This window comes from Anarhichas minor, unplaced genomic scaffold (assembly GCF_050575085.1).
Source record: "Anarhichas minor isolate MPS153535 unplaced genomic scaffold, ASM5057508v1 ptg000011l, whole genome shotgun sequence".
In the NCBI taxonomy this organism is placed as follows: Eukaryota; Metazoa; Chordata; class Actinopteri; order Perciformes; family Anarhichadidae; genus Anarhichas; species Anarhichas minor.
Genome location: NW_027466457.1, coordinates 3,886,208 through 3,913,472, shown reverse-complemented (window position 1 = coordinate 3,913,472; position 27,265 = coordinate 3,886,208). Strand labels below are relative to the sequence as shown.

Below are 27,265 nucleotides of genomic sequence, written 5' to 3'. Positions count from 1 at the left end.
GCAGGAACAGGCCATAAAACAGAGGGAAAACAAAGCACCCGCGTGATTGTAATAGATGTTCCAGCATAGATGTCTGCATAGTGTTCTGTGTTGCTGCCTCATTATAGCAGGAGAGGGAAAAAAAGAAAACAAACTTGAACTTGTGACCTTAAGCGAGAACATTTTATCTCAGAGTTGATGATGGCACTGACACCATCCCACTGCTCCCCTGCAGCAAACACGGGCTCGCTCTTACATGTAATGGGAGTATGTGCACCCACAAACAAACACACACACACGGTGTGATTTGCAGATAGTGAATGCTCCACTTGAGAGTTGCTTCTCTAGTTAGCGCTGTCTCATGGCTGAACCCTGCTAAGGTATTATTACTTACACTCAGCCCTATTGATATTGTGACTCCAGCATCTGTTCACCTCCTTGTTACTGCCTGGACCACAGCCTCCTATGAACCTGCGTGTGCGTGTGTGTGTGTGTGTTGTGTGCGTGTGTGTGTGTATCCCGGACCTCTGGGGTAGAGAGTAGTCACTGTGCTCAGAAGAAGACTCGAGGCTGAGGAGGCTAATAGAGAAACACTCGACACACCAGGGGCCTAATCAACTGCGAAGATGCGGACCCATAGCTCCAAACCTTTCTCTAACACAGACGCTCTCTGGCCTTTCTCTCTCCCTCTAATCTCAGGGATACTCTAAACTCCACACTCCACGTCGCACAAAGCTTGTAGAACAACAACAATGAAAAAGAAGACTGGAAACCAAACTTGAGCTGAAAACACAGATGGTTCAGGTGAGCAGAGCAAAAGACTCAACAAAAAGGGACACAGGAGGAGAGAGGAGACGGAGAGACTCAGAATGAGGAGCCGAGTTTCAGTTATCAGAATCAAATATTAGTGAGGGGGAAAAAAAAAACTGGGGAGTGGGCAACATTAATCAAAGTGTTCACCTAGTGGGCAGCCATATGGCAGATCAGCACGCCAACAGTGCAAACTTGCTGATCTTCAGTAACGGGGTGCAATTAATTCCACTGGCTGCATCCATCTCTCCCTCACAAACTGAAGGAAAGGAGGTAGAAAAGAAGGAGAGAGGACAGAGGAGGGTTTGTTATGACTCTTTACTCTTCAACTCTTTCTTCCTTTCTCTCAGAGGAGGAGAGGAATCAAACCCAGGTGATGAATGAGGTGGACACAAGGGCCTCGGGTAGCCGATGTGGCGATGGTGGGTGGAGTGATGGGGGAGTTGGGACAAGAAATTAGGAAGCTGAGAGAGGATAGCAGTGGTGAGAGGGGATTCGTTTATTCGAAAATTTGACAGATGCATTTGTAAAACCTTAAAATCTATAATTATGTGCGTGTTTAATTTCCCCACCAAGACTTTTTCATTTGGTGCATAATATCAGACCATTGTCTGTATCTGAATCAAACGTTATACTCATTTAGTGACGGCCACTATTACTAGGATATTAAGGATTGCATTTCCTAAAGGTTTATAGAGGAACGTGTACCAACAAAATCCTCACAGTGACACCGTCAGAACGCCATGCTAGTTCAGAACCATCCTAAAGAGTGGAGGGCACGCACAACACCCCTGGTCAGAAAATATAGCCTCGTAAATTCAATGTATTTCCAATTATCTGGCCCACATGATAGCTATTACACAAGGCTGTGCTAATAAAACACCGTCTATTAACACTTTCCAACTCCACCAAAAATCACTGTTGTGCCCATAAAATCCTTTGAAAGGTGGCAAAAGTTTATTTGAATGCATGCGTCAGAGAGGAACTAAAGTTTTCACTCTGAGGCACAAAAGAAATGTGCAGTTTACCCTGTAAACACAATCTCAGTTAATCTCAAGATTAAACCAAATACAGTGTTTTTAATCAGATATAAATTCATTCAAATGTAAATTAAAAGAGCAAACATGATAATGATAAGTTGGATAGAGGAAGCTTTTTATGGGAAAAGATGGTCAGCGGTTATGAATTCACGTGGTGAGCCGGCAGAATAAAGTGAGCACAGCCTGACCACACACACACACACACACACACACACACACACACACACACACACACACACACACACACACACACACACACACACACACACACACACACACACACACACACACACACACACACACACACACACACACACACACACACACGCACACACACACACACACACACACACACACACACACACACACACACCTTTTGGTTTTATGTAAAATTAGCTTCTCCCCTGGCTCTTAACACAAGCTCATCTCCATTAGCCGCAACCTAGTAAAACTGACTCCTGCAAATGAGTTGTGGATATGCATTCCCCCGGCCCTCTCATCTCTCCCATCCATACAAATATACTGCATCTGCTATCTCATGTCCATATCTCCGTAACTCAGCTCATCCCATAGGCCTAGTCACCATACCACCCATACCAATATCATAAATGACTGTGGGGGAAGCCTTCATTAGGGCAGCACCCCCCCCTAATCAGAGTATTTTCCTTGTGTGCGTTGGGATGGTGCTTTATGGCCCAAATGGGGCTCTGTTAATGAGGAAGTACACATGTCTCCATTTCCTGTCTAGCCAGGTCGGCAGTTCCTGTATCTGGCCCCATTATAATCACGAGGCTTTTTTAATAAGCTATATTCATCTTGGTCATGCATCAAACACCATGTAGACATACAATAACAGAATAGATGAAAAGACATACAGAATTAATTACACTAATACTCTTGACAAACATTGTGACATAGCCACGGCCGTTATTACCGACCTTTGGAGATGAGAGGAAATAAATTACAAAATGGGTGTCGGGAGCTCATTTTAGATGTCTTTTATCTCTCTCAAAAGGGGATGAGCTACTCAACGCACTCAAAGCAACATGGCTTTAAACCCACATGACGACAGCTGAATAATTGCAATGTCACAGTAAATGCTGTTACCGTGTTCCCACAAACTCTGTGCTTTTTCACGCTCTGCTCCCGGCCCGCTCACTCTTCTCGAAGCCCCTCTATACACCTCTGATCTCTCGGCGTTGGCCATCTTCCCGTCCCTCCATCATCCCCTCTTCACTCCCAGGCCTCGTTGACATTAACCTGGAGCACTCACATTTTCCCATGGTTCTCCATGTTGCTCTCCGCATGTCAGAGCGGGAGGTTTTATGGCCCACATCCATCAGCGTCACATGCCAGGATTTATGGGAGATGGAGTCCAAACCTGATCGCTCTGAATCAGTCTTGCTGAAGCCGACCCCTGGGCAGCTGTGGGACGTAATGGATGAGCATCCTAGCCTCCCGCCCCCACCTCACCTCTCTCCTCACCCACACCCTGCACTCTCTTCCTCTCTCGTGACTTTTCCTCCCCTCTGCCCATCAGTCCAGTCCTCTTCCTTGCCCTCTTTGGCTCGTCTCGGTCCTTCGTTCAAACCTAATGGAGATTTGGTTACCAAACAATGACTGAGGCGGACTCACTGAAGGAAATATAACTGCTAACCAACATACACGGACACAAGCTCGTCATTCACTGCTGTGTGTAGGGTTTTATTTGGGCTAATTCATCATGCCACTGTGTTAATAGGCAGCAGTGCCCTTCAGAGGAGAGATGAGAGGCACCAATTAACTCTGTTCACGGCCACAGACAGACCTGTAGGAATGACGAGAGTCTGTCACATGACTCTGTCCTGGAGCAGCTTTGTGTTTCATCACTGTAACTGACGGAGGAGAAGCTCAGAGGATGATCAAGTAGAGACTTAGATCTCATACTTTTCCAGACAACTTTGTACTTCTTTAACAGCTCTCTAAACTCCCAATAGGATTTAAAAGAATCTTTTCTTCTGACTGAGTCATCTAAGCCCCGTCCCGATGGTTACTGTTGATATGACTGTCAATGATGTATGCTTTATTGTTCTTACCGTTTCATGTCTAAGATTAAAACGTGTTAAAGCCAATATGACGCTACACATAGCGAGTTTGGATACATTTACTGGAATGTAAACTTTTGTTAAACTTTTTTCCCTTTAAAAAAAAAAAAAAGAAGAAGAAGACGCCACCAACCCACTTTGTATCTAGGCAGGAGGGCCTCCGGTTCTGAAGAGTGAAGCAAATGCAGAAGTGCCTTAAACTTGTGAGTCCTGGTTGTAAAAAGAAGTCTGGTTGTATAGAAGTCTATGAGAAAATGACTCTACTTCTCACTTGATTTATTACCTCAATAAACATGGTGAACATGAGTTTATGATCTCAATCGATAGTTTAAAGTCTTCTTCAATACAGCATGATTATGGTCCATTTACAGGTCTTAGCTTAAGATGAGAGACTGGAGTTGGAGTTGAGAGATGTGTTACAAGTAGCCAGTTTACAAGCTAAATTTAAACCAACAAAAAGCTAAATCATACTCAGACGATAGCCGGTGGGTTCCGAGATTGCATTTCGGCAAGATGGCGAGAGCCAAAATGCTGGAGCTGGAGGCTTCAAAACAACAGTCCACAAACCAATGGATGATGTCCCAGTGACTCCGTCCACTTCTTATATACTGTCTATGTATCCAACTCTTCCACTGGAGCTCCTACACATCGCTAAGTCACGTGGAGAAATCTGCCATTCAGGGGACAGTCAATTGACAGAATAGTGATTAAAACTGTCAACCAATCCGTTATAACAGCATTGGTGGAACAAATACTCAGGAAAGTTTGAAGCATCATGCTTGCTCCTCATGGCGTCCAGCCCTCTGCAGAATGATTAAGCCGAGCCTCTGTGGTCTACATATAATGACTGAGGGAGTGAGAGGTTAAAGGTCAAACTGTGTTCACTGGTTTACAGCAGGTTTTATTACAGTTATTTGATATATTTACCCAACCTGTTCACCTTCCAACCTGCCTCTATATAGAGCTGGTTATCTAAAAGTTGCACAGCACACACACACACACACGCTCATTTCTCAACTGGAACACACAAAATAATATTGCCCTGCGGCCCCCCAAACAGGTCGGTACCCTAATAAAGGCTTTACACTATGAAAGAAACACAGTGAGGCAGCTCCGACACCTCTGAGCCTCCCTCAGCACACACACACACACACACACACACACACACACACACACACACACACACACACACACACACACACACACACACACACACACACACACACACACACACACACACACACACACACACACACACACACACACACACACACACACACACACACACACACACACACACACACACACACACACACACACACACCAGGCCTGGTCACAGGTCAGGAGAGCCTGTAGCTCTCTGTGGTGCAGGGGAGCAGAGCCGCTTGAACCTGTAATATGCTCCTCTCTCCCCTGGTGCCACTTGTTGGGGTTTTAGTGCAGGGGAAATTACACCTGCTTTCTAGCCTGAGACCAGCCCTGACACGAGGAGACGACTGAAACTGGGGATTACATTCCACACCGACACGTGAACACACCTGAGAGGAACGTGGACAGTCAGAGGGAGCACATTTATACCCTCAAATCAAGGATCAACAAAACACTTGATAAGAGTGCTTTACACACACCATTAAGACTAGTACTGTTTTTGAAAGTATGAGCAGCGCAAACAGCAATAATTAGCACCTGCTCTCCATCCACCATCCCCACAGGTGAGGCGCCTCAGTGGATGAAAAGAATAAAGACTACGACCCAAACACAGTTTGCATGGCATAAAAATGAAGTAAAACTGTTATTTATTCACTTCTTACATCAATCTTGTGTAAGAACGCACTGTGAGATTAGGATGCACTATGCTGCTAACACTGCTCTGCAGGCCTAATCATTTGCCGATGTGTAGGCTTAATCATTGGTTAGACGGGGGAGGCCGTTTCATCATCGAAGTGTTCATCTAAAATGAACACAACATCCAGCCTACTCTGCAAGTCAAATGTGAGCTGAAAGATAATCATTGATATGGGGCAGGAGAGAATGAAACTAATAAAAAGGCAGTGTATCAAAGTATCGCAGTTAAGCATTAGTCACGTGAGGGCAACTACGCCACAACTCTGGTGTTCTCTAAATGAATCCCTCTCGTCTCATGTTTGATTTATGGACCTGTAAAAACACACGTTGTTTTTAATCTACTGCTGCCTGAATCTGCCCCTCTAATGAAATGTGGATCTGCGTGTGTGTGTGTGTGTGTGTGTGTGTGTGTGTGTGTGTGTGTGTGTGTGTGTGTGTGTGTGTGTGTGTGTGTGTGTGCGTGTGTGATAATGATGTATGGGCTGAGGTCTGATTCTTTGAACATGAATTTTCTCTCTAATAAATATGCATTCAGTTACACAGACTGATTAAGTTGTAAACCAGTGTTAACTCTGTGTCAAAGCACATACAAACACACACATATACATATGTACATGTACATGCACACGCACACACATAAATGCAGACAACTTCCAGGAAAATAATGATAGCTGCGCCTGGGGCAGGATTGTTTGGATGCCTGGAGCGGTTCACTGATATCAATTCCATGAGACCTGACTGCAGAGGATATCCTATAAACACAGGACGAGGCTCAGAGACACAGCCGCATCAGCAAGAGACATTTCACAGAGTCACGAATGATGTTTTGCACTAAAACGCTATATTTTGATTCTGGGGAAGAACAATTAATATAACATAATAAAATCCTACATATATACCTGGTTAATACATGGCAAGAATTAAAGATTGCCAAGTACCTATTGCTCTTTAAAAAGTCACTTCTTTTTTTCTCAGTTTTTGTTTGCAAATAAACACTTCAACAGAGAATGTTTACCTGCCCGTTCTTACCCCGTTTCTTTCAGAGAGAGCACTTATATGTGACGTACGGTGTGAGAATAGCCGGACGTGGCAGCAGTTGTGATGCACTTGTCTGTTCATTAGCGGACAGTCCCTCTGTCCGTCACAACAAACACAAACTGACAGCAGGGTACATGCATGCACACTGCTCTCCTGTATGTGAAACGCAATCAGACATGGACGTGGAGGCCACAGAAATGAGAGTACATTCACACAAACACACACACACACACACACAGTTCCCAACACGTCTGAATATACTCTTGGTGAGTTATGAAAGATGACAAGCGACAGCATCAGACAATTTAAATCTCACAGAGACATCCAACACAGAACTACATCTAATTAGCCTATTGCATCTCCTATGAACTTTATCGTGGGATCTGAGAGCCTGTGCCGATTTCAAACTGTGCTAAAGATGCTTTAAAAAAAGCTCCGGGTAGTACCGGATAAATGTTATAGCCCGTTGCCAGATGGTTCCCGCATTCAACATTACTGTGTTTGCTTGTTTGGCAGACATCAACTGCGCCTCAGTCTATTTGGCTGCAGCATATTGCGACTGGCTCATCTCCCGATTTAAAACATTACAGCGTGCGCCGGACTCGTCTCTCTGTGGTCAGCACTTCTCAGACTTCAATAAAAAAAACATTCCGTGCTGGCAGAGAGAGAAAGAGTGAAAGAGATCCAAGCAACCTCTCACCTCTCTCATCATAAGAAGCCCTCGTCCCAGGGCTATGAGCCCACCTTCAGAGGGGAGAGAGAAGGAGTGAAGGATGAGAGTCTGTCAGGTTCAAACAACAAAGAGGTGCTGCCTTACACATCCTTCCTCAACCTGTCCCCTTCAGTGGCAGTGACATCATTTAAATCATTTAAATCCTCCCCAACATGACCTATGGCAAGTGACCCGTCATTCTAACGCTCACACCTCCGTGTGAGACGACTGCGGAAACTGCTTATTTAGCAGAAAATACCACCCGGCTAACAATGTGATTTATTCAAAATTATTCCTCCATGGTGCTCCTTCACACAGAGCGTTTGCCCATAGTTCACTGTGGTCCAGGCAATTAGAAGCAGGCCACACCTCTTCAGGAGACAGAGCACCTGGCTGTAGCAGACAGACATAAGGAGGAGGAGGAGAGCCGAGCGGCGCACAAGCTTTCCACGACGAGCAGGAATAACTAAGCAGAGCAGTGAGGGAGGAGTGAGGAATGCAAGCCAGGCACTTTAGGATTCATTTAGGTTCCCCATCTCCCTGGTCACTTTATTAGCAGTCTGGGAAGAGTGATGCATGTCCCAAAGCTATGCAAAATGCATAATCAAGCATTTAAATACACACCATGTAGATATGGGTGTGTGCAACCTGCATGCATGTGCACATACGTGTGCACACATACTGTACTTGTAGAGAGTGTCACATAGATGCACAATCATACACACACACACACACAAAATGCTTACTACTGTAAGAAAAAACCTCAAGGTATTCAACTCTTTCACGTTTAAACTAACAGTCTATACTACACAAAGCCTCCTTTAGTATTCCCACGAGCTGCATTGGAACAGTCACCAGTGTAATGCAAAGAAACCCTCAGTGGTGTATTACAGTAAATCCTATTGTAGTTCCAGAGCTTTGTGGGGTCGTTTGTTCGAGGAATCAGAGCTGGACAAATTTGAGGAAAAAAGGGGGTTTCCTCATCAAATTTACATATCGCAATTCCACTCTTATTCCATCCATCCTTTCCGCTCTCTCCAGTACCAAGCCAATGTAGACTGGAGGGGAAGTGGGACCTTTTTATTCCCAAGTCTACAGACAGATTCCGGGCAGCAAACAAACAAATAAGTAAATAAGAAGAGATGAGAAGGGCTCCCGGGAGAGGTGGACGCATGCTACTAATATGCAAGGGAACCGATTTGCACAACGCCTCATCCTGGAAATGAGGGGGAGCCGCCACGCCGTCAATGATTCAGTGGCAGCACCTGAGATTAGAGGAGACGACTGGGGGAGCAGCAAGAGATGGAAGTGCAGGTGTAATGTCGGTATAGTCTTGGGACAATCGGAAAAGGGGCTCTAGGGCCGCTTAAGTACAAGCGTCGGCATCACCAACAACAATCTCCACTGGATTTATCTGAGCTTAAATAGTGGTGTGTCAGCAAAACCACATGCAAAGAAATGACTTTAGTCTCTGCTTTCTAATGAAAGAGAGTCCGCACCACGTGAGGCATTCTGAACCATACAACGGTGTGCATGCTTTAATTAAAGCAGCGGAGAGAATCAGCTGCTTTTGTTTTGTTTGTTTCGGAGAAAAGAAGCTTATGACATAATGTTGAAACATTTTAGGCAGTTGCGAAATCAGATCAGGCAAACAATTATAGAGAAAAGAAAGTTTCAAATCCTGCAAGTAATAAGACTATAAATGACTAACTATGATCTACTGGGAACTCTGGCAGCAGAGACGAGTGTTACAGACCTGCTCACTGACCTAGGAAATGGGTTGCAATTTCCTTAATCATTGTGGGAGGGAAGAGAGGAGGGGGGGAAAAAAAGGTACGCAATCGAAGGGTGACCAGAGGGCGAGAAAAGTCTTTTGAGGCCTTTTTAGAAAAAAATGAAAAAAGAAAGCGCCAGTGAGGAGAAGGGGAAGAGTGACTAAAAGAGCTGCATCCTGAGGCCCTGGAGGGAGCTGCAACCGACCAGGTCAGCATTTCACATGTGTCACTTCCTGTTGGCCTCAGCGGGAGGAGCGTGGCGTGGCATGGTGGCCAGCGGGGCACAGGACCTGTCACACTGACACAGGAGGTTATGCACCGGGCAAACGGACAAATGCAAGCACACATGCAAGCGCACATGCAAGTGCACACATGCAACCGCATGCACACACACACACACACACACACACACACACACACACACACACACACACACACACACACACACACACACACACACACACACACACACACACACACACACACACACACACACACACACACACACACACACACACACACACACACACCACTCTTCCTGTGCTAACAAGTGTAATTTGGATGTTGTGACACAGGAAGGGGTCTGAATGCATGTCACACAAGAAAGTAGTTTTCTATAAGAAACGTGGGACTTATCAACCAGAACTTTGCCTCCTCACACTATTGTATTTTGTAAGCCATGGCGCATAAACATACATTTTCCGGTATGGGAACACAATTAATGTACGGACATCCTCAAGAAGAGACCGCCTTCTTTCCGCCTGTCTTTCAAGACCTTTCCCACCTCCGCTTCGTGAAAGTCCAGTCATTTCCCCTGATATAGCAGACGCTTGGAGAGGAACATTGTGTGTCACTGATTCTGAAGTTACCTTATCCTACAGCATGAGAGGCAGCGAAAGAGTATCTACAGTACACATATACATACATATATATGTATACACATACATTGTTGTATTCCTCTGCTAGATATGGAAATCCATATATATATATATATATATATATATATATATATATATATATATATATATATATATATATATATATATATATATATATATATATATATATATATATATATATATATATATATATATATATATATATATATATATATATATATATATATATATATATATATATATATATATATATATATATATATATATATATATATATATATATTTATTTATCTATTTTTATTATATTTCTAAATATCCAAAGACTTGAATTGGCAACAATGGAAGTTAGAGGATTGTGCCAAAGGGTACGAGTGTATTCTTTGTCTGATTGTTATATCTAGGAACCGTCTGCCTGTATGAGTGGCCGCTGCTTATCGGCTCTCAGTCGGCCGGTCTCGCTCTGCCTCTCTGGCCTGTGTTAATGTTGCTGTTTGACATTGCAAGCAGCAGGCTTTTTTTTTTTTTTTTTTTTCAGCATCCTCAGTGGACAGTGGAGCTTTAGCCTAATTGGTTCCAGAGCAGACCCTGACAGAACTCTCCTCAGCGGCACACAGCCATATTAATACCCCCCCTGCCACACACACGCACACACACACACACACACACACACACACACACACACACACACACACACACACACACACACACACACACACACACACACACACACACACACACACACACACACACACACACACACACACACACACACACACACACACACACACACACACACACACACAACAAAAACAAGCACAGCAATCAGTGACTAGCTCGCTAATTAACGCCCTTACAAAGCATCTCATTAGCATGTGTTGTAGAAAGGGGCAGTGGGGGAAATAAGCATTTTGGATTAAAAAAGGAAAGAAATTACAAAATAAGACCATGCCGCACGAGTGTGTATGTGTGCGTATTGTGTTCTACTCAGGGGCCAAGGGCCTTGGTTGGCCCGCTGTATCTCAGGGGAGTCCATTACAGCTCTCTGAGGGAGACACTGGAGTCAAAGATAAGCAGAATTTTAAAGGCAATCAGGAAATATAAATCTCTGGCACGCAGGCAACACTTTGGTTGTTAACCAGCAACTTAACCTGCCTGTACTGTGAGCGGAATAGGAGATGGATCGGTGAGGGTGAGAACACAGCATGCAGTTAAGTCATCGGGCAAAGGACAAGAGCAGTAGAGCTGGAAGATCTGTACGCTAGAGTTACCCGATGGACTCTATATGACAATAATAACACGCAAAAATGCATTATAATTCACACAATTACATTTGTTAGAGTAAATTAATCAAAGATTTTGGCTCTCCACACATATACGCCTCGTCTCTTTGGTGCAAAACACCTTTCTCTTTCTCTTCCCATCTCCTTCTGCGCTCCTTCCATCACTCCCAGCACCCATCTGCCGGTTAATCCTCTCCTGGTTTTACTGTGGCTTCATCACAGCCTGTAAAAGCAGCCCCCTTTGAACCCTATAAAGGCAACTAGCATCAGGCTTATTGTAAAACACAATAATAAGGTAAATGTTTATCCCCTCTCCGCCGCTCTAAACTCCCCTAATGAGCCTGCTGGAGGGGTTTCACCTCGCAGCTCCAATACAGGGAGAGAGGGAAAAAAAATAAAAAAGCATGTTCTGCACAGATTAGGCCTGCGGTGGAGATGCAGCTGAAGTTCCATCATGAAAACAGTATGTAGCATAAACACAGCAAGAAACTAATTTCACCATAAAAGGTCAGCAAAAACACAAACCGTTAATACGATCTCCAAAGTGCCAAACAATCTATAATGTCAAGCATGAATGTGTCAAAGGTGTTGGTTAAATGTGTTAAATATAGCAACAAATGCTTTCCATTGGATGAAAGATGAGGTAGAAGTACCAGGAACCGAGTGCGCTGTTTTCTGTGTACTGTAGCTGTTCCTGGCAGAGCACAGTATGATTGGCTGGGAAGGAGAAGCCCTCTGACCCTGCACTTCCTAACAGCCAGTGGTTGTTCTGACCTGCCCATTATCCACCGGTGACCCCGCTATTATACCCGCTGTCAGTACACGACGCTACGCTGAGCGGCACCGCCCTGCGCCGCAGATGAGCCATCACTTTCTCCTCCGAACAGCAGCGCCTGCCCGCACAGACGGAGAGTTAAGAGGAGGAGAGAGTTCAGAGTAATAGTAAGCAGGTAGTGCGAGGTCAGAGGTCCCGTGCAATCGGGACAGCAGTTCCACTCCTGGCAGCCAGAGCGGAACTCTGAGAGAGACCTGGAAGTAGATATGATGACCTTTTGTACAGAAGACCCCAAAATATACCTTCTTATCAAAATGACCTTAACGCAGGAGCATGGGAAGGCGAGCAGAGTCCATCCATCATTTTAAAGATTAATCCTCCTCTCTATTCTTCTCCTGAATCTATTAATAATGTCGCCAGAGGGAAGAATTTGCGGCAAAGATTTATTCTGATATTGTGACTTTTATTCATTAGCCTATAACAGGGGGATTCCTTAAGAAGGAAATATGGCACGCTAATTCACTGCTCATGCTCTATCTGAACTATACAGAGCTGCATTAACTCCATCCTTTCATTTGCTGACAACCGGCAGATGTAACGCAAATAGGGAAGATTATCATTTACACTATGAAGTTCACCCATCACTTTATCCTTTGAAGCAACTCTAAGCCGCTTCCATTTGTTAATTCACAAACATTTAACAACATCGTGGGTAATTCTGCGGCAGGTGTGAAGCTTGAAAATCAATTTCACTCCGAAATCTGGCGCTTGGATCGGAGCTTTTCCTCTCTCATTTAGACAAAGCAGTTACATTAATAGATCTGTACACTGGATTTCGCACTGTGGAGCAGCACTAACAGCCCCAGGGGCATACTTCAATTAGAGACTCGGGTGAGTTTAAACACTGCAGATCTACTCTCGCTCAAAGTGTTTGTCTCCCTCTTTCCCTCCCTCTCAGCTTCTCTCTCTCTCTCTCTCTCTCTCTCTCTCTCTCTCTCTCTCTCTCTCTCTCTCTCTCTCTCTCTCTCTCTCTCTCTCTCTCTCTCTCTCTCTCTCTCTCTCTCTCTCTCTCTCTCTCTCTCTCTCTCTCTCTCTCTCTCTCTCTCTCTCTCTCTCTCTCTCTCCATATCTGCGCACAGCACTCACTCTCCTTCTCCTTCTTCCTCAAGTCCTGCTCTCTGTAATCAACCCAGTGCTAATGGCTTATTCTTTCTGCTCCAGCACCCACATTTCACTTGTTTATTTTCCCACACTCGTAAATCTGGGGACGCGTCACAAGCGCAGCGATATTAGAGCAATAATCTCAGGTAATTATCAGATGCCCTCTCTCACTTTCTCTCTCTCGCTCTCCCTCCCTTTAACTCTCTCTCTCACTTTCTCTCTCTCCCTCCTTTTAATGCGCTCTCTCTCTCTCTCTCTCTCTAAGCAGAGACTCACTGTTTCTTCTCCTTTCCTGGCAAATGGGCAGTTTGTGAGAACCTAGATATGAATACTTTTCCTCTTAATTAATAAAGGCTTTCTCTTTAACACGGGAGACCTGAATATGGGGATCAAATAGACATTTGGATCATTTATTTCATGTCACTGAATTAATCTGACATAAATTATTTTCATTTATACAGCCCAAAAAATAGAGCTTTGCTATCTGAACAACATACAACACCCACTATATTCAGATTCTTCATTTGGTTAAGGAAGAAGTGAGTCTCAAAAGGGTCTCAAAAGAAAGAAAGTGACCTCAGGAAGCGGCAGAATCATCACTTTGTTAGTGGGATCAATTCATGGCTGTCTCTTCAGGTAAAATCACAAGACTTTCTAGCCTTTCGAGCATAATATTGAGGTTGTTAAAGGTTCCACTCACCCACTCCTGCTGAATGACTCTAACTGCCTTGCTGGCCCGGGACAGGTTTCGACACGCCAGGATCACGTGGGCGCCATGAAGAGCGAAAGACCTGGCTGTCTCAAAGCCTGAGACATGATCAGCGAGACAGAGAGACGGAAAAAAAGAGAAGAATGAAAGCGAGCAATGCTTCAAAGATTAGTTTTTTCTGAAGATAACTTTGATTCTCAGAGGTTGAATCTAATGGGGTGTTGGGGGTGGGGGTGGTGGGTGTGCAAGTTAAAATCCCTATCAATTTTCCATATATAATTTCTTTCATTGACTAACCCAGTGGTCTAGTAGAGGGAGTTAATCATTTCTCTCTGAAGTGATGAAACTGATTGAATTATTGTGGTTCAAGACGTCCTCATCTCTTCTTAGATAAAGTTTGGGATCCGACTGCCAGAGCTCTCAGGAAGGTACCGCCGCTCACGCCGGTTTGGAGGAAGGGAGGTCAGTTGTTAATAATGTCGGGAATCACACAGCGATGACAGTAATTATGAAAACATGGCTCGTGATGGAGGGAGTCAGATGAACAATCGAACAGACATGACATTCAAAGTGAAGCTCGGTGTGATATTTCAGCACATCAAAGTGCCTCCGATAAGGACGTTATCCCGTGAAACGAGGTCCGCGGATGCACACAGAATTTATCAGTCCAAGACTTCATGGCTCCATCCAAATCATGTAGTCACGATAAAACTGACAAAAAGTGAAGATAGAGGGAGAGAAGTTCATTTCTAAATTACAAGTCTAAATGGGTCATTTCCACCCATAGGTTGAATTAATTTATGAGATTAACTTTTTTTTTTTTCCTTCGCCGCATTTTTATTTCCTGTGACATTTACTATCCTTCAAAGTTCAACAGCGCCGAAGCGGCCTCACATTTTGCAGTCCCACCTCCCACAGTAAATACAAGCCGCAGTCACACTAATGCTGCACAGGGTGAGCGTCCTCACTGACACACTGACGGGCACAATAACTGGTTGCGGCAAAGAGGGTCTGAGAGGCAGCGTGTGAGAGGGTGGATTAATATGAACTGTAATTAGATTATGTGTCTTAATCTGATTTTCATTAGGAGCAAAACTGGGAGGCCTAATTGTGAGGAGAGTGTTGAGGACTAATATCTATTAAAACTCAAAATTGGAGTCGGATTGGAAGCCCTCTCTGACAAGTGAAGCATGGAATTAAATTATATGACACCTTATTAGGTGTAATGGAGGGGACTGTGGCTGTGAGCGGAGATCATTTCACTCACAGGAAATGGAAATGAAAATAAAAACAACATGACAGAAAAAGAAAAAGGGAGCGGTGTGACTCCCGGAGTAAATGTGCGCTTTGAGCAGCCGTCTGTAGAAGGCAAATGTCACAAAAGCTTCTCAATGTCATACAAAGTGTTCACTATAATTTAATCTAAACGCTGTAATGAAAAATGATAGTGGTGGACTCTGAAAGGCTACGGATGCTTTTTTCATTAAGATTACAGCATATTTACAATGTGTGTAACAGAAACAATCCATAAGCAGCAGATGAGGGGAAAAAAGGAGTTCAAACATGCCATCGTTTAAAAGCTTGATTTTTTTTTTTTGCCTTTATAAATTGAACAAGAGTACTGGCTGCTGGTAAACAACAACACCTCACACTCACTTGTTGTGTGTACAAACCATGAAAGTGAAATTAATCGACGCCAGTGTTTTCCATAATGGAGAACAAATTAGAATATGGCAGCGACAACAGCAGCGGCACCAGAGCCATGTATTTCCAATGACAAATAACAAGGGCTTGACATTAATTGTGAAATAACGAGAGTGGCGTTGCTGTAACAGAGACTCCACGCCCTCTCACCCGTGTTGCCGGCGGAGAGGGCTGCACTGAAATGAGTTCCTGGTCGGGTGTACAACAATGAGAGTCTGTTCCAGCGTTGTACGCTGATGCTGGAACATGACGAGAGGTTAGACGAGGGTTTCTTTTGCTCTGGTGGATCGACAGACGCCACAAGCTGTTTTATAAACACACAGGAGGCCCGACTGCTACGCCGTGCCATAATGATGTCTCAGGTTCTTTTGTCTAATCAGACAACGAGAGAGCAGAGCCTTTAGTGAGAACTTGGAAATGAAGTTACACAATTCAGCCTGGTTAAAGCAGATCCTTTGCTCGTCTGCTTGTTCAATCTGAAGACTCACCGCGTTACAAAAAAAATACAGTAAGTGGCTCAGCTATTGTTGAAAATGTGTTTTAGTGTAATGTATAAAAGGCATAAAAAAATTGTGTAAAATGTCCATTAAGCAGTGAATGCTCTTCATGGTACATTAGGATCCTGGCCCTACTGCTATCCCCCAATAATGAGTGTGATTTAGTGATTTCACGCTTTGTTTGTCCTCCCTGCCCCGCCGCCCCTCTCCGGATCCCCCTCGTACACAGGTGTATTGGCTCAATGTAATGAGATCATTACCAGCCTCGTCAGTAAACGTGTTTATTTGGCAAACGGAGCTGCCTGCTCCTTCTCTCTCTCTTGATCTGCATCCAAAGAGGCATTTAACTAAAATAAGCTCCATAGTACAATTGGGCAAACAGAAGTCAATTCAGATCATTACAGGACCTGTGGGTAAACAGACATGGTTCCCACAGTCCCCATTCGACAGAGCTCAATTTGTGCTGAGAGAAAAAAACAAACACGAGAGCAGCAGCGATCATGAACAGACTCCATATCACCCCACCCAAATGAATGATATGGCATTTTTAACTGTAACACACAACATCAAAATATGTTGTGTGTTATATTTCTGAAGCAATGAATAATATGATAAATATGTGACTTGTAATTACACAGTTTATGTCCTTGTATCTCCGACTAGTTTAATTTGGTGCAGTCGACCTGATTTATGCATCGCAATTCATTGGTTAGTTTGTTGTTTATAACTTTGTACGTTTATTGAGGGGGATGTGGATCACGTGGAAGCTGCGGTCCCCCCTCCATCTCGTCCAATAATCACACTGCACTGTCACTTCCTAAATTCTACCCCAAGATCATATCTTATCCCCTCCTAACTCTCTGGCCGTGTCCGAAATCCCGCCCCTATTTACTATTTAGTGCACTTTATTTACCGTCAGCGATCTTATTGGAGCGTCATAATTCAGAGTGTGAAATGCAGCAATAGTGCCCCCTTAAACGTAAAAGTAACGTCCATAGCATGCACATTCATCAAGAGGTCAATACCGATGTTTCTCTAGAAATAGACAGAAAGCAAGGAGCGATGTGATAAATATGTCATATACCATGAAATTGTAAATACAAAGCAATAATGGGATGCTGCTTCCACTATTGATAAATATTAAGTATATGATCCTGATATTTAAGACTCTTTGCGTTATTCGAGCCACTGAGTGCCTGTATCTGTGCATATATTTAGCAAAATAAGGGATCTTCTTTCTTTCTCTGTATTATCGCTACTTTCAGTGAACAATTCCACCTTTTATAGATGCAAATATTACAGTTATGTGATGATGGAAAAATACGTATTCATAAGTGTTCAAAATATCGCTTTACAGCTCAATAAATAGTAAAGTATTTCAAGACTTTTATGTAGAAAGGAGTGAATGAGTGAACAGTTAGAAACAGAGACTGTCCTGGTGCTGAGTGCACCTGTTCCTGCTGCTGCTGCTGCTGCTGTGTATTTCTTGTCCCAAGAAGTGAGGAACCACACAACCCCCCCCCCCAACTCTTTCTGACTTTTAAGATCCCCTCTAATTCCCCACCATTAGTCCAAGAGGAGGGAGATGTCACCCCAAAAGTGGGATGTATTGTTAGTAATTACAGCCCAAGGTTGAGCTGTTCCAGGCGAGAGCACTGGAGTGGTTCTATTACCCCTCCCTGTCCCCTTCTGCCTCCTTCCTACCCCCCCCCCACTGCTGTCACACCATCCATGCAGCCCTATCTAGTGCCCCCCCCCCCCCTCTCTCTCTCTCTCTGACCCTCTGTGTCAACCTCCAAATCCCTACACAATCTCTCATCGTGGCCTCACGTCGCCCTGGTCACCCCTGCTCCTCCTGCGGCCAGCCTTACCTGACGACCTCACACTGTGGCCAGTACACTCGATAAACACACATCAAGTCACACACATGCACAAGGATAAACACGGACCCCAGAGGCCTGCTCATGCACATAACTCCTGAGCATTGGGGGTATTTTCATCACTGTCATCAAACCCCCACCCCCCCATCATGTAACTTTCATCCCCTCATCATCCGCAGACTGTAAACTCGATAGGTCTATAAACTACTTGACTACACACAATAACCCAGTACCCTTTCGTTTTATTTTACCTATACAGCCTTTATGCACATATATGTATTCCATCCTCTCTCTCTAACCACTTCACTTCTATTATATTAGAGCTGTAATCATTATTGAACCCTTCTGGCCTCCAGCATAATACTCTTTGCATGTTACACCAGTTTGGGTCTGCATAGCAAATTCCATCCAAGGTTAATAAAGTTAAATAATTTGACTAACCAACCATAACTGGGTCTCATTACGTAGCCAATAAACACATTCATCAGAGACGACATGAAAGGCCCGAAGAGGAAAAGAAATAAAATAAAACTCTCCTTGGATATTTCCTCAGTGGCTCAGTTCACAAGCTGACACAGAGGAGACAGAGCAGGACACGGACCGGCCGCTCCCCCAGCGGACACACACACACACACACACACACACACACACACACACACACACACACACACACACACACACACACACACACACACACACACACACACACACACACACACACACACACACACACAAAATACGATCAGACTGCTGGATATAAACACAGATGCACTCTGGATGTCGTCTCAACCGCACGCAGCCACTCGGAGACGCTCAGAGACACAGGCGCCGCATGCCACCCTCACCAGGAACATCTTTTTATCCATCTAATTCCTCCCACTATGAATAATGCATTTCCCTCCTTACCGAGGCTCGGGTTTAACGCATCGCCGCGCGGGTCTTTAAGGGGGTCCTTATTCATAAACAGCAGCGCAGTAAATACCAGAGCTTTGCAGCCAATTTAATGGCAGTTATGCTTAACAAATCTGCCTCAATCTAATGATCAGCCACAAAGCTAGGCTATGGGTTTAATCTGCACACAGAGGCTCCCCCGGCTCTGCGACTCACTGAATATGCTTAGGGATCTCTCCATCCAGAGAGAGGAGAGCACCGGCCTGACACTTAATCCTCCCAACACAACACTGGGATCAACACAAACACGGGACAATGTTAGTCTTTCATGAATAAGAATAACATTCAAAGTCCTAAAACACTGCGGAGACGATGCATAGAGTTACTGAAACATTATGGAACGCTCCTTTCCAGATCCTTGCTATTCCCTGTCTGGGTCTTTTCTGCTTCTTATTCCAGCACTGACCCCGACCCTGAACAGCAATACCATGAGGGATCTAGTGCATGCATTTAGATTGAGTAGAGCTTTGCAACTGCAAGGTATTGCTCCACAACAAGCCACTGTATCAAAGGGCAGAACAAGTTCAGGTCAAATTCTAAACATGTCGGCAGAAAAATAATAATAAACGATGTGGAATAATATAAGTTGTGAGGAGCTCTAGAATTCGAAAAACTGTTATTATTAAAAGTGAAAGTGCCCTTAAACAACGTGTTTCTGTCAGACATCAGATATACTGCACTGCGATTGAAATAGACATGGAAAATAGTTGTGTCAACATGAATATTATATTTAAGTGAGACAGAGGGTCAATATGTTATTTCTGACCGCTACTCAGCATACGTTATGCTGACAACATGGCAGCTGCTGTAACAGCCCAAGAATGTCGCTGCTCCCCAGGTAGGGGGACACATCTATATGTAGTTACAGGTCCCAGAAGAGATGACTGCATGTGCAAGGAGAGCACAATACCAATATAGTCATGCCTCAACAGAAAGGAAAAATATTTTTGGAGACTCTAAACACAGGTTTCAGACTTAAAGATAAGTGTGGGAAAATACACAATAACAATTTTACATTTAAAATTCCCAAAACAATGTGCATTTATTCTATATTTTAAAAAAATAAAGTATTTGGTCTCTGAACCCAGTGGGTGCCAGAGATCTCCCGACAGTGGCCCTTTAAGGACAACTGTTCCATGGACCCCAGTAAATAACTTGAGAGTTAGTTGATAGGAGGGGAATTAGAGCCAGAGCAGGAGTGTGTAATGGGGATGGATAGGAGGCTCAGGCCTGGGTCAAAGCCGCTTAGGAATCAATGCAGAGGTACAGGTGTACAACCACAGGTCTATAAGAGTAAGAAAACCTTTAGAGAGAAGGGGGAGAGAGGGAGGAATAGAGGGGGGAAAGAAACCGTGATCATTCATTTCCATTATCACAATTACAAACACCATTCAGGTTGGTACTGGTTTTTAATTTACAAAAGAAAGCCGAGAGAGGAAGACTAATGTTGTGAACCGAGCGCAGTGATCACATCGGCAAGACGAACCGCATCACTGTCTCGCCTCCCAGCACGACTGCAAGGAGCCTCAAAGCTGGTCACAAAACCAGACACTATGACATTTCATGCATAAATAAACTCATATATGTGCATTTCATCTTCCCGTGCATTAAGAACTAAATCAAAGAGCTGAAATGTAAATTTGCTAATTAAATAATATCCCACCATTAGTACTAAAAATGTCACATTTCCTGTGGGGGAAATAAGCACTGAAGAAAATGGAAATAGCCTTGACACTTGGATTAAAACACTATTGATGCCATTAAAATGCTAAGTGGGTCCAACCAATTGGCATAACCACATTTCACTAGTGGAATGTCAAAGGAGCACACGAGTAGTAGCAATTACTATTAGAATGCTGTTAATTATGGGGGCTGCATATTTAATATGTGGTGGAGTAAAACAAAGGTTATGTTAATATGGGTTTATTAAGCATTCACACACTGTAAAAATGTCTGTGCGTCGGAGCTATTTGATGCTTTCTTTTGAGAAAAGCTGCTTTTTTTTCCCCAGATGAACAAGTTTTCATAAACTAAATACATCTCAACAAATCTTAAATGTGGATTATCTTTTTCATTACATAGTTTTTAAACTAAAGGCAAAAACCAGCGCATGTGAAGCACTTAATATGATAAGGTTTTAATACCCCGACAGCACCAACATCGTGGACCTCCTGTGCCCTCTTGTGGTGAACGTTACATGACATTTTCTCATCGTCTTCTTTCATCCCCTTTAATGGAAAGGCCTAATCATTTTGTTTAATTTCAGAAGCCACAATATTTGAGCAAATGTTGTGTCTCGTTACATTGACAGTGTGCCTCAAACGTTCTCTAAGATAATGATGGAGTCGCAGTGACTGGCAAAAAAGCCATTTAATTTAGCATTATCTTATTTATTAGAAATTCAAAGAGGTACCCTTTACATTTGATGATTTTTTTTTTGGGGGGGGGTGGCGGCATTATTCTACTGAAAAAAATATTAATTTTCTTTTCCACAACATCACACCAGAAGGAACCGCTGTAGTTATTCGTGTGCAAGTCAATGCCTGAGAAGGCGAAACATTGACACAAATGAATTATTTCCAGTTTAAATGTTTAAATCTTTCACGCAGCCTCTCCACAAGCTCTCCGTGTGCAACCACAACATTCAAGTTTGATTCATCCGACTTTCCTTCCATCTTTGCCAATTATATTTTTGTACTTCGCCAAGCTACACTTTTGTGCTGGTTATTAGTAACCCTGCTTGTTACTCTCCTATTTATACGTTGGCGTATGTTTTTTTCATAATCTGTATGCTGGGTACAAACAATAACTGAATGTTTGTCTATATGAACGTTCCATGATCGAGACTTACTGAACCGTTTACTACACGGCAGCCTAAAAAACAGAGTCTGAGTTCAGTTCAGTTGAGAAGACAATCAGAAACCTGCAGCTTGTGTATCGAAGACGAAATTTATTTAGATTGTGTCTAGTGTGCTGTAAAAAATGAAATAATGACATATCTAAATTATAAATTATAAGGAACATACAGTATTATGTGTGTTTGTATACTGCGTGTTAATAATAATATCATTGAACTGTTTATAGTGCAGCAATTTAAAAACATACATTGAGAATTCAAGACAATAACATTCCGATATGTGTTCTTTCTATACGACTCCCTGAACGTGCACATAGATAAATAGATAAATAGATAAATAGATAAATAGATAAATAGATAAATAGACAGATAGACGGAAGAACATCAAGGTCAGGAAGGCATTTAAGTTCAGCGTGGATCCCCCGGCTGCTGTAAATCTACACTACAGTGCTGCACCTCTTCATACACACACAGCAATTACACTGCTGTGACTTTCCTTGGGACAAAGAATTTGAATATAAAGACAATTAACAATTTTATGTTTATTTGATTTCCCTCATGCTGTCATTATCTATCCCGAACAAAGCAGCGAGTCTGAATAAATGGCCACTACTTGTGCTAATTTAAACTAAAAGGAAAGGGGAAATACATTTGTTTCCACACCATTATATAGTGAGCAATGCATTTGCTGGCTACAAATGGACACCATTCATTACAGTTAACAATGACATCCAATTCAGCCCAGCTAATGAACTTCAATACAACCATGTTCAGTATTAACGAGTGATTTGTTGAGTCTAAGTGTATCATTTTGGAGGCTAATGTTGATGAATGTCAAGAGATGGGAACTTGCAGGGAGCAGAGAGGCGCTTGTCGAGCCCCCTTCTACTACAGTGAAACACCACCCCCACCTAGTGGTAGCATCGTGGAAGCACACTTTACTACAGACACACTGATGTTTTTTTTAGTATAGCTATAACAAAACATTGAATTGGTAAACATATTACGGTTTTATGATGCTCACCAATGCCAGAGTTGCCTCCAGTAATGACGACAACCTTGTCGGAGAAATCCCGACCCTGCAGGATCTCCAGAGCAGCAGTGTTCCCATCATACCGCTTTGACTTCACCACCACATCCTCCACTGTAAAGGCCTGCCGCGGGTCAAAGTAGGTGGTCCGCTTGTTAATGTGGCTGAAAATGACAGAGGAAATAGGATGTTATAGTAGAGAGTTCATCCAAGATCTGTACAGTTCAGTATATCCTGTGAGGCCAAAAAAAAAGAAGCTCATTTGTTTCCTCTATTAAGCAAACAAGAGGTTCAATCATTAAACTACTTACTCGACATAAATCATCTGTCCTTTTTCATCTGTTTCTTCCTCCCAACCATACGGTAAATCTGTGGGGAAAAGACAGACACATTTTCTTTAACAGCCAGAATCCAAAAGAACAAAATGAATATCTTTGCCGCTGGTGACAGTTACATTACAACAACAACAACAAAGTTAGTGAAAAAAGACACAAATCCGCCAAATCCGATGTTTGTAAAGGTACGGTCAGAACACCATTAAATACAACCAATTTGAATATGTTCCCATATGCCTTGCATATATGTCTGTCCCTCAAGCAGATATAAATACGTGTAAAGACCCTGAAAAACAAGTGACGACAACAAACCTCCAGCACAACGTTTTTTCTTTCCCGTCTTCGGGTGTTCCCACTGTGTCTTCATCGCATCATGGCTGTTACACAAAGACAAAAGAATTTTGGAAAAAAAATTACCCAGCCTTCTCCTTCACTGCATGTCATTTATTTATCGATGTACTGAGGACACACATTGGCGTGGTGTAATGTGACATGTATGTGCCAGATTTAGCCAAAAAGGTTCATTTTCATCTGCAGCAAAAAACAAAACACATTCAATTACATGTAGCACACGGCGTAAATCAAACACAACCAAATACATCTGTTATAGAAAAGGCACACACAATCATAACAGCAGATGAGAGAAAATATTACAAATGACGACAAAAGTGTGCAATTCAAGAAAACACCAAAGACGCGTTCATACAACAAAACAAACAGGTGGACAAAAAAACATCCCAAACTAGGTAATGCAAACCAACTTTGGATATGTTTAATATGTCAATGATAGACATTGGTGTAAAGAAAACGATAAAATGCAAATATGTTGGCACTGAAATTCTCCAATAATCATTTTATTATAATTTCTAAGTAAAGAACCATTCTCTGTCTACTTCCTGTCACCACGAGCAGCCTAGAGCTCTGTCCCACCACTGATGAGGGTTTCAGGATTGTATATTCAAAGTGCAACTCAATCACGAAGTTATGCCTCTCACTTCACTACAGCACTTCATACTACTGCACAGTCTTCATAATAAACATCTTGCTAGCACAAATTGGCACAACACCTTCCAAAACGTGCGCCCATGGACTCCATGCCATCGGTTCAGACATCAGAGCTTATCTAAACTGGTGTACGGTGTTGGCTGCAGGCGGATAGCACCTACACGTGCCTTTGCTCGTGAACAAACCTGAAGCTGAACATATATTGGTGGTGATGACATATACGATGAAGGATTCCACTCACTTGGCATAGTAGACCCAGCCATCTTTCGTAGACCTCTCTTCCCATCCGGGAGGTAACTCATCCTCACTATCTGTATCGTCCATGCCTGCGAATTTTAGAGCTGCCATAACTCACACTTGTATCTCGTAAACGACGGAGCTGCGAACACGAAACCTGTGAGGAATATCTGGAATAAAATAAACGAATGCAACTGTGTCTGAGCTGAGAATTACCAACACAGCACTTCACCGGTGCACTTCCGCATCAACACGCGGTGACGCTGGCCGAATGGCCTTTTGGGAAATTGAGGCTGAAGAAACGTGCGTCGTGCGGCCTTTGAGTACTTCCTTTGCAATTTTAAAGATTGAACCGTATTAGTTTCAACGAGAGAGGGAAAAATAAATGTAGAAGAGATGTAGCACTTCTTAAAAGCATAATTATATTCATTTTGATGATCTAAATGTACAGGACAAGACCAAAGGCAGTCTGAACTGAGCACGAAACCCATCAGGACCATCAGGACACACTCAACATCCAGAAATAATGACCAAACACAAGCCACAGAGCAGGCCTTTACTGCCTCCAAATGGCACACATAAAAAAAGTAATCAGAGTAGAAAAAAAGGGGAAGATTAATAGCCTTCCCATTTTATATAAACATTTTATATAAAACATTTTGTATAAATATTTCGTGTAAACATTTGTATTTTATATCCTTTATAAGCTTTCCTTAAATTACTCCTTGAGGGAAGAGTAAAGATTTGCATTGATTTGAACTGAATTCATTTCATTAGTATTATCATTGGTATTATTCAGCCTGATAAACCACTGACTGATATTGCACCTGCTGTTGTAAGACATAACCAAAGAAATCGATAGCCATGACCAAAGTCTGAAATTAAGTTTCTTCTTCACCTGCCACTGAACAATTATATTTGATGTAACCCTAATCTTTGACTATTCTAATTTATGAATTGCTTTTAAAAAAATATTAGTTTTGAAATTAAGGGAAAACTACCTGCCATGGTGGCAGGTGACCAGGAATTCATACCTGCCACAGCCAACATTTACCCTGTATTTGCAGGCGCACGCAGGTGCTAATTTCCTTCCCTGGTCATGATAACAGACATATCCCATTCAAATCTGATGCCTTTACGGAGTTTAGTCTGTTAAGGCAAAACGTTGCAGCAGTGAGGGCCACCTAAGCATATACAAAGAAGCTTTATCCAGCCTCTGCTTTGTAGCTTGTCACTTTCCCCCTGACAAATTATAAAGAGTGGCAGCATCGTTCCGTATCCAGAGTGAAGCTGCTCTGCACACTTGGCTACTTTTTTCCCGAATTCCACTTGTGCAACTCCTGTTTGTTGGAGTAGTGATTAAACTATACTGCTTTAAGTAAGCAGTTTCTGTTATCGCTGCGGAGGACAGGGAGAGTGGTCTATATTCTGGCTGGATAATGACTTCCAGAGAAACTTGAAATATGTGACACTTGCATGCTTTATTCACTGACTTTGAAGAATCTGCTGACGCCTGGTCAACCAGGCACGTGGTTTAGTATAATTGCCTGCAAAGATGCTTACTTTCTTCTTCCATATTGCAAGCACAGTCTGACAGTTCCTTCAGTTCTAGTTTTCCTTCCCAGAGAACGACCAATGAGCTTCCCTTGGCTACTATACCTAACTCCCCAAAAATGTGGAGCAGAGGTCAAGTTGCTGATTAACTAAAGCATGAGGATCTTGCTGTTATCTAGATGATTTCATCATGATGGCACAGTCACAAGAATGTATGATATTTCAGATTGTGCAACTGATGCATAGCTTAAGACAATTATACTGGCTGGAAATACACTCCTTGATCTGGCAAAACAGTACTGCACCCCCAATTACTGTTCACCATGACTGTTTACGTAGAAACAAACGTTGAGGGACTGACGAGCCACGTCTTCAGAACAGTGCTGCCCAACAAATTCCTGTCACTCAGGCTCCTGTCGTGTTATGCTCTCAAGGTGTGTTTGTCAGGGATCCTCCTCCCATGACTCTGGGTCTAAGACATAGAAAATGTTGTTTGACGACATAATCTTGACTCATGGTCCACCTTCTTTTTTCCTGGAGCTTTCAGCTGCGTCACAGTCTTCATCGACTGATAGAGTTTGTTCAGTTTTCCTGTCAAAATACTATTTCCAAGGTCACAAATTAACTCTCACGCTCAATGTTATGTAACACGAAAGATGCATATTTCTCAAAGCGATCAGGTGTTCAATGTGTTCAAAGTACTAAGTATTGTACTTGCTCAGTATGCATTTTACAATACTTCTACTCCATCCCATTTGATTTCAATGGGTAATGTTGTATGTTTTACGCCAATACATGTATCTGACAGCAACAATTACTAGTTATTACATTAAGATTTGACATAAAAAACAAAAGCTTATAACATGTTATAGATCGATTATAGATCGAACTATCCAACAGTCTAGACATAATTAAAATAAGCTCCACCTCCAGAGGCTATAACATTAAAATCAGTATTAATCAAATATTATACAGTAAAATAGAGAGAGGCCATTCTGTTGCATAAACAGTACTTTTACTTTGCTATACTTGTAGTTTTGCTGTATTTTTACCTCAGTAAGATATTGAATGCATCATCTTCTATTCCTAAACTGTGTGATTGCTGCTT

At 42.8% G+C, this 27,265-nt stretch overlaps 1 protein-coding gene and 1 long non-coding RNA gene across 2 annotated transcripts in view; both read right to left on the bottom strand.

Annotated features, from left to right (window-relative positions):
• Positions 1–24,843, bottom strand: part of wwox (WW domain containing oxidoreductase) — a 120,626-nt gene extending 95,783 nt beyond the window's left edge. Inside the window, exons 1-5 of the mRNA XM_076088956.1 lie at positions 24,608–24,843; positions 23,674–23,738; positions 23,338–23,395; positions 23,021–23,190; positions 14,099–14,205 (exon numbers count right to left, since the gene is read on the bottom strand). Coding sequence (XP_075945071.1) covers positions 14,099–14,205; positions 23,021–23,190; positions 23,338–23,395; positions 23,674–23,738; positions 24,608–24,714 — 507 coding nt within the window. The 5' untranslated portion in view covers positions 24,715–24,843. The remainder of the gene's footprint in view (positions 1–14,098; positions 14,206–23,020; positions 23,191–23,337; positions 23,396–23,673; positions 23,739–24,607) is intronic.
• On the bottom strand, positions 2,040–10,283 carry LOC142947403 (uncharacterized). Its single transcript, XR_012953367.1, has 2 exons — positions 5,096–10,283; positions 2,040–2,202 (listed from the first exon to the last, which is right to left on the bottom strand). It is a non-coding gene; the product is annotated as an uncharacterized LOC142947403 (long non-coding RNA).
• Positions 24,844–27,265: the final 2,422 nt, after the last annotated feature.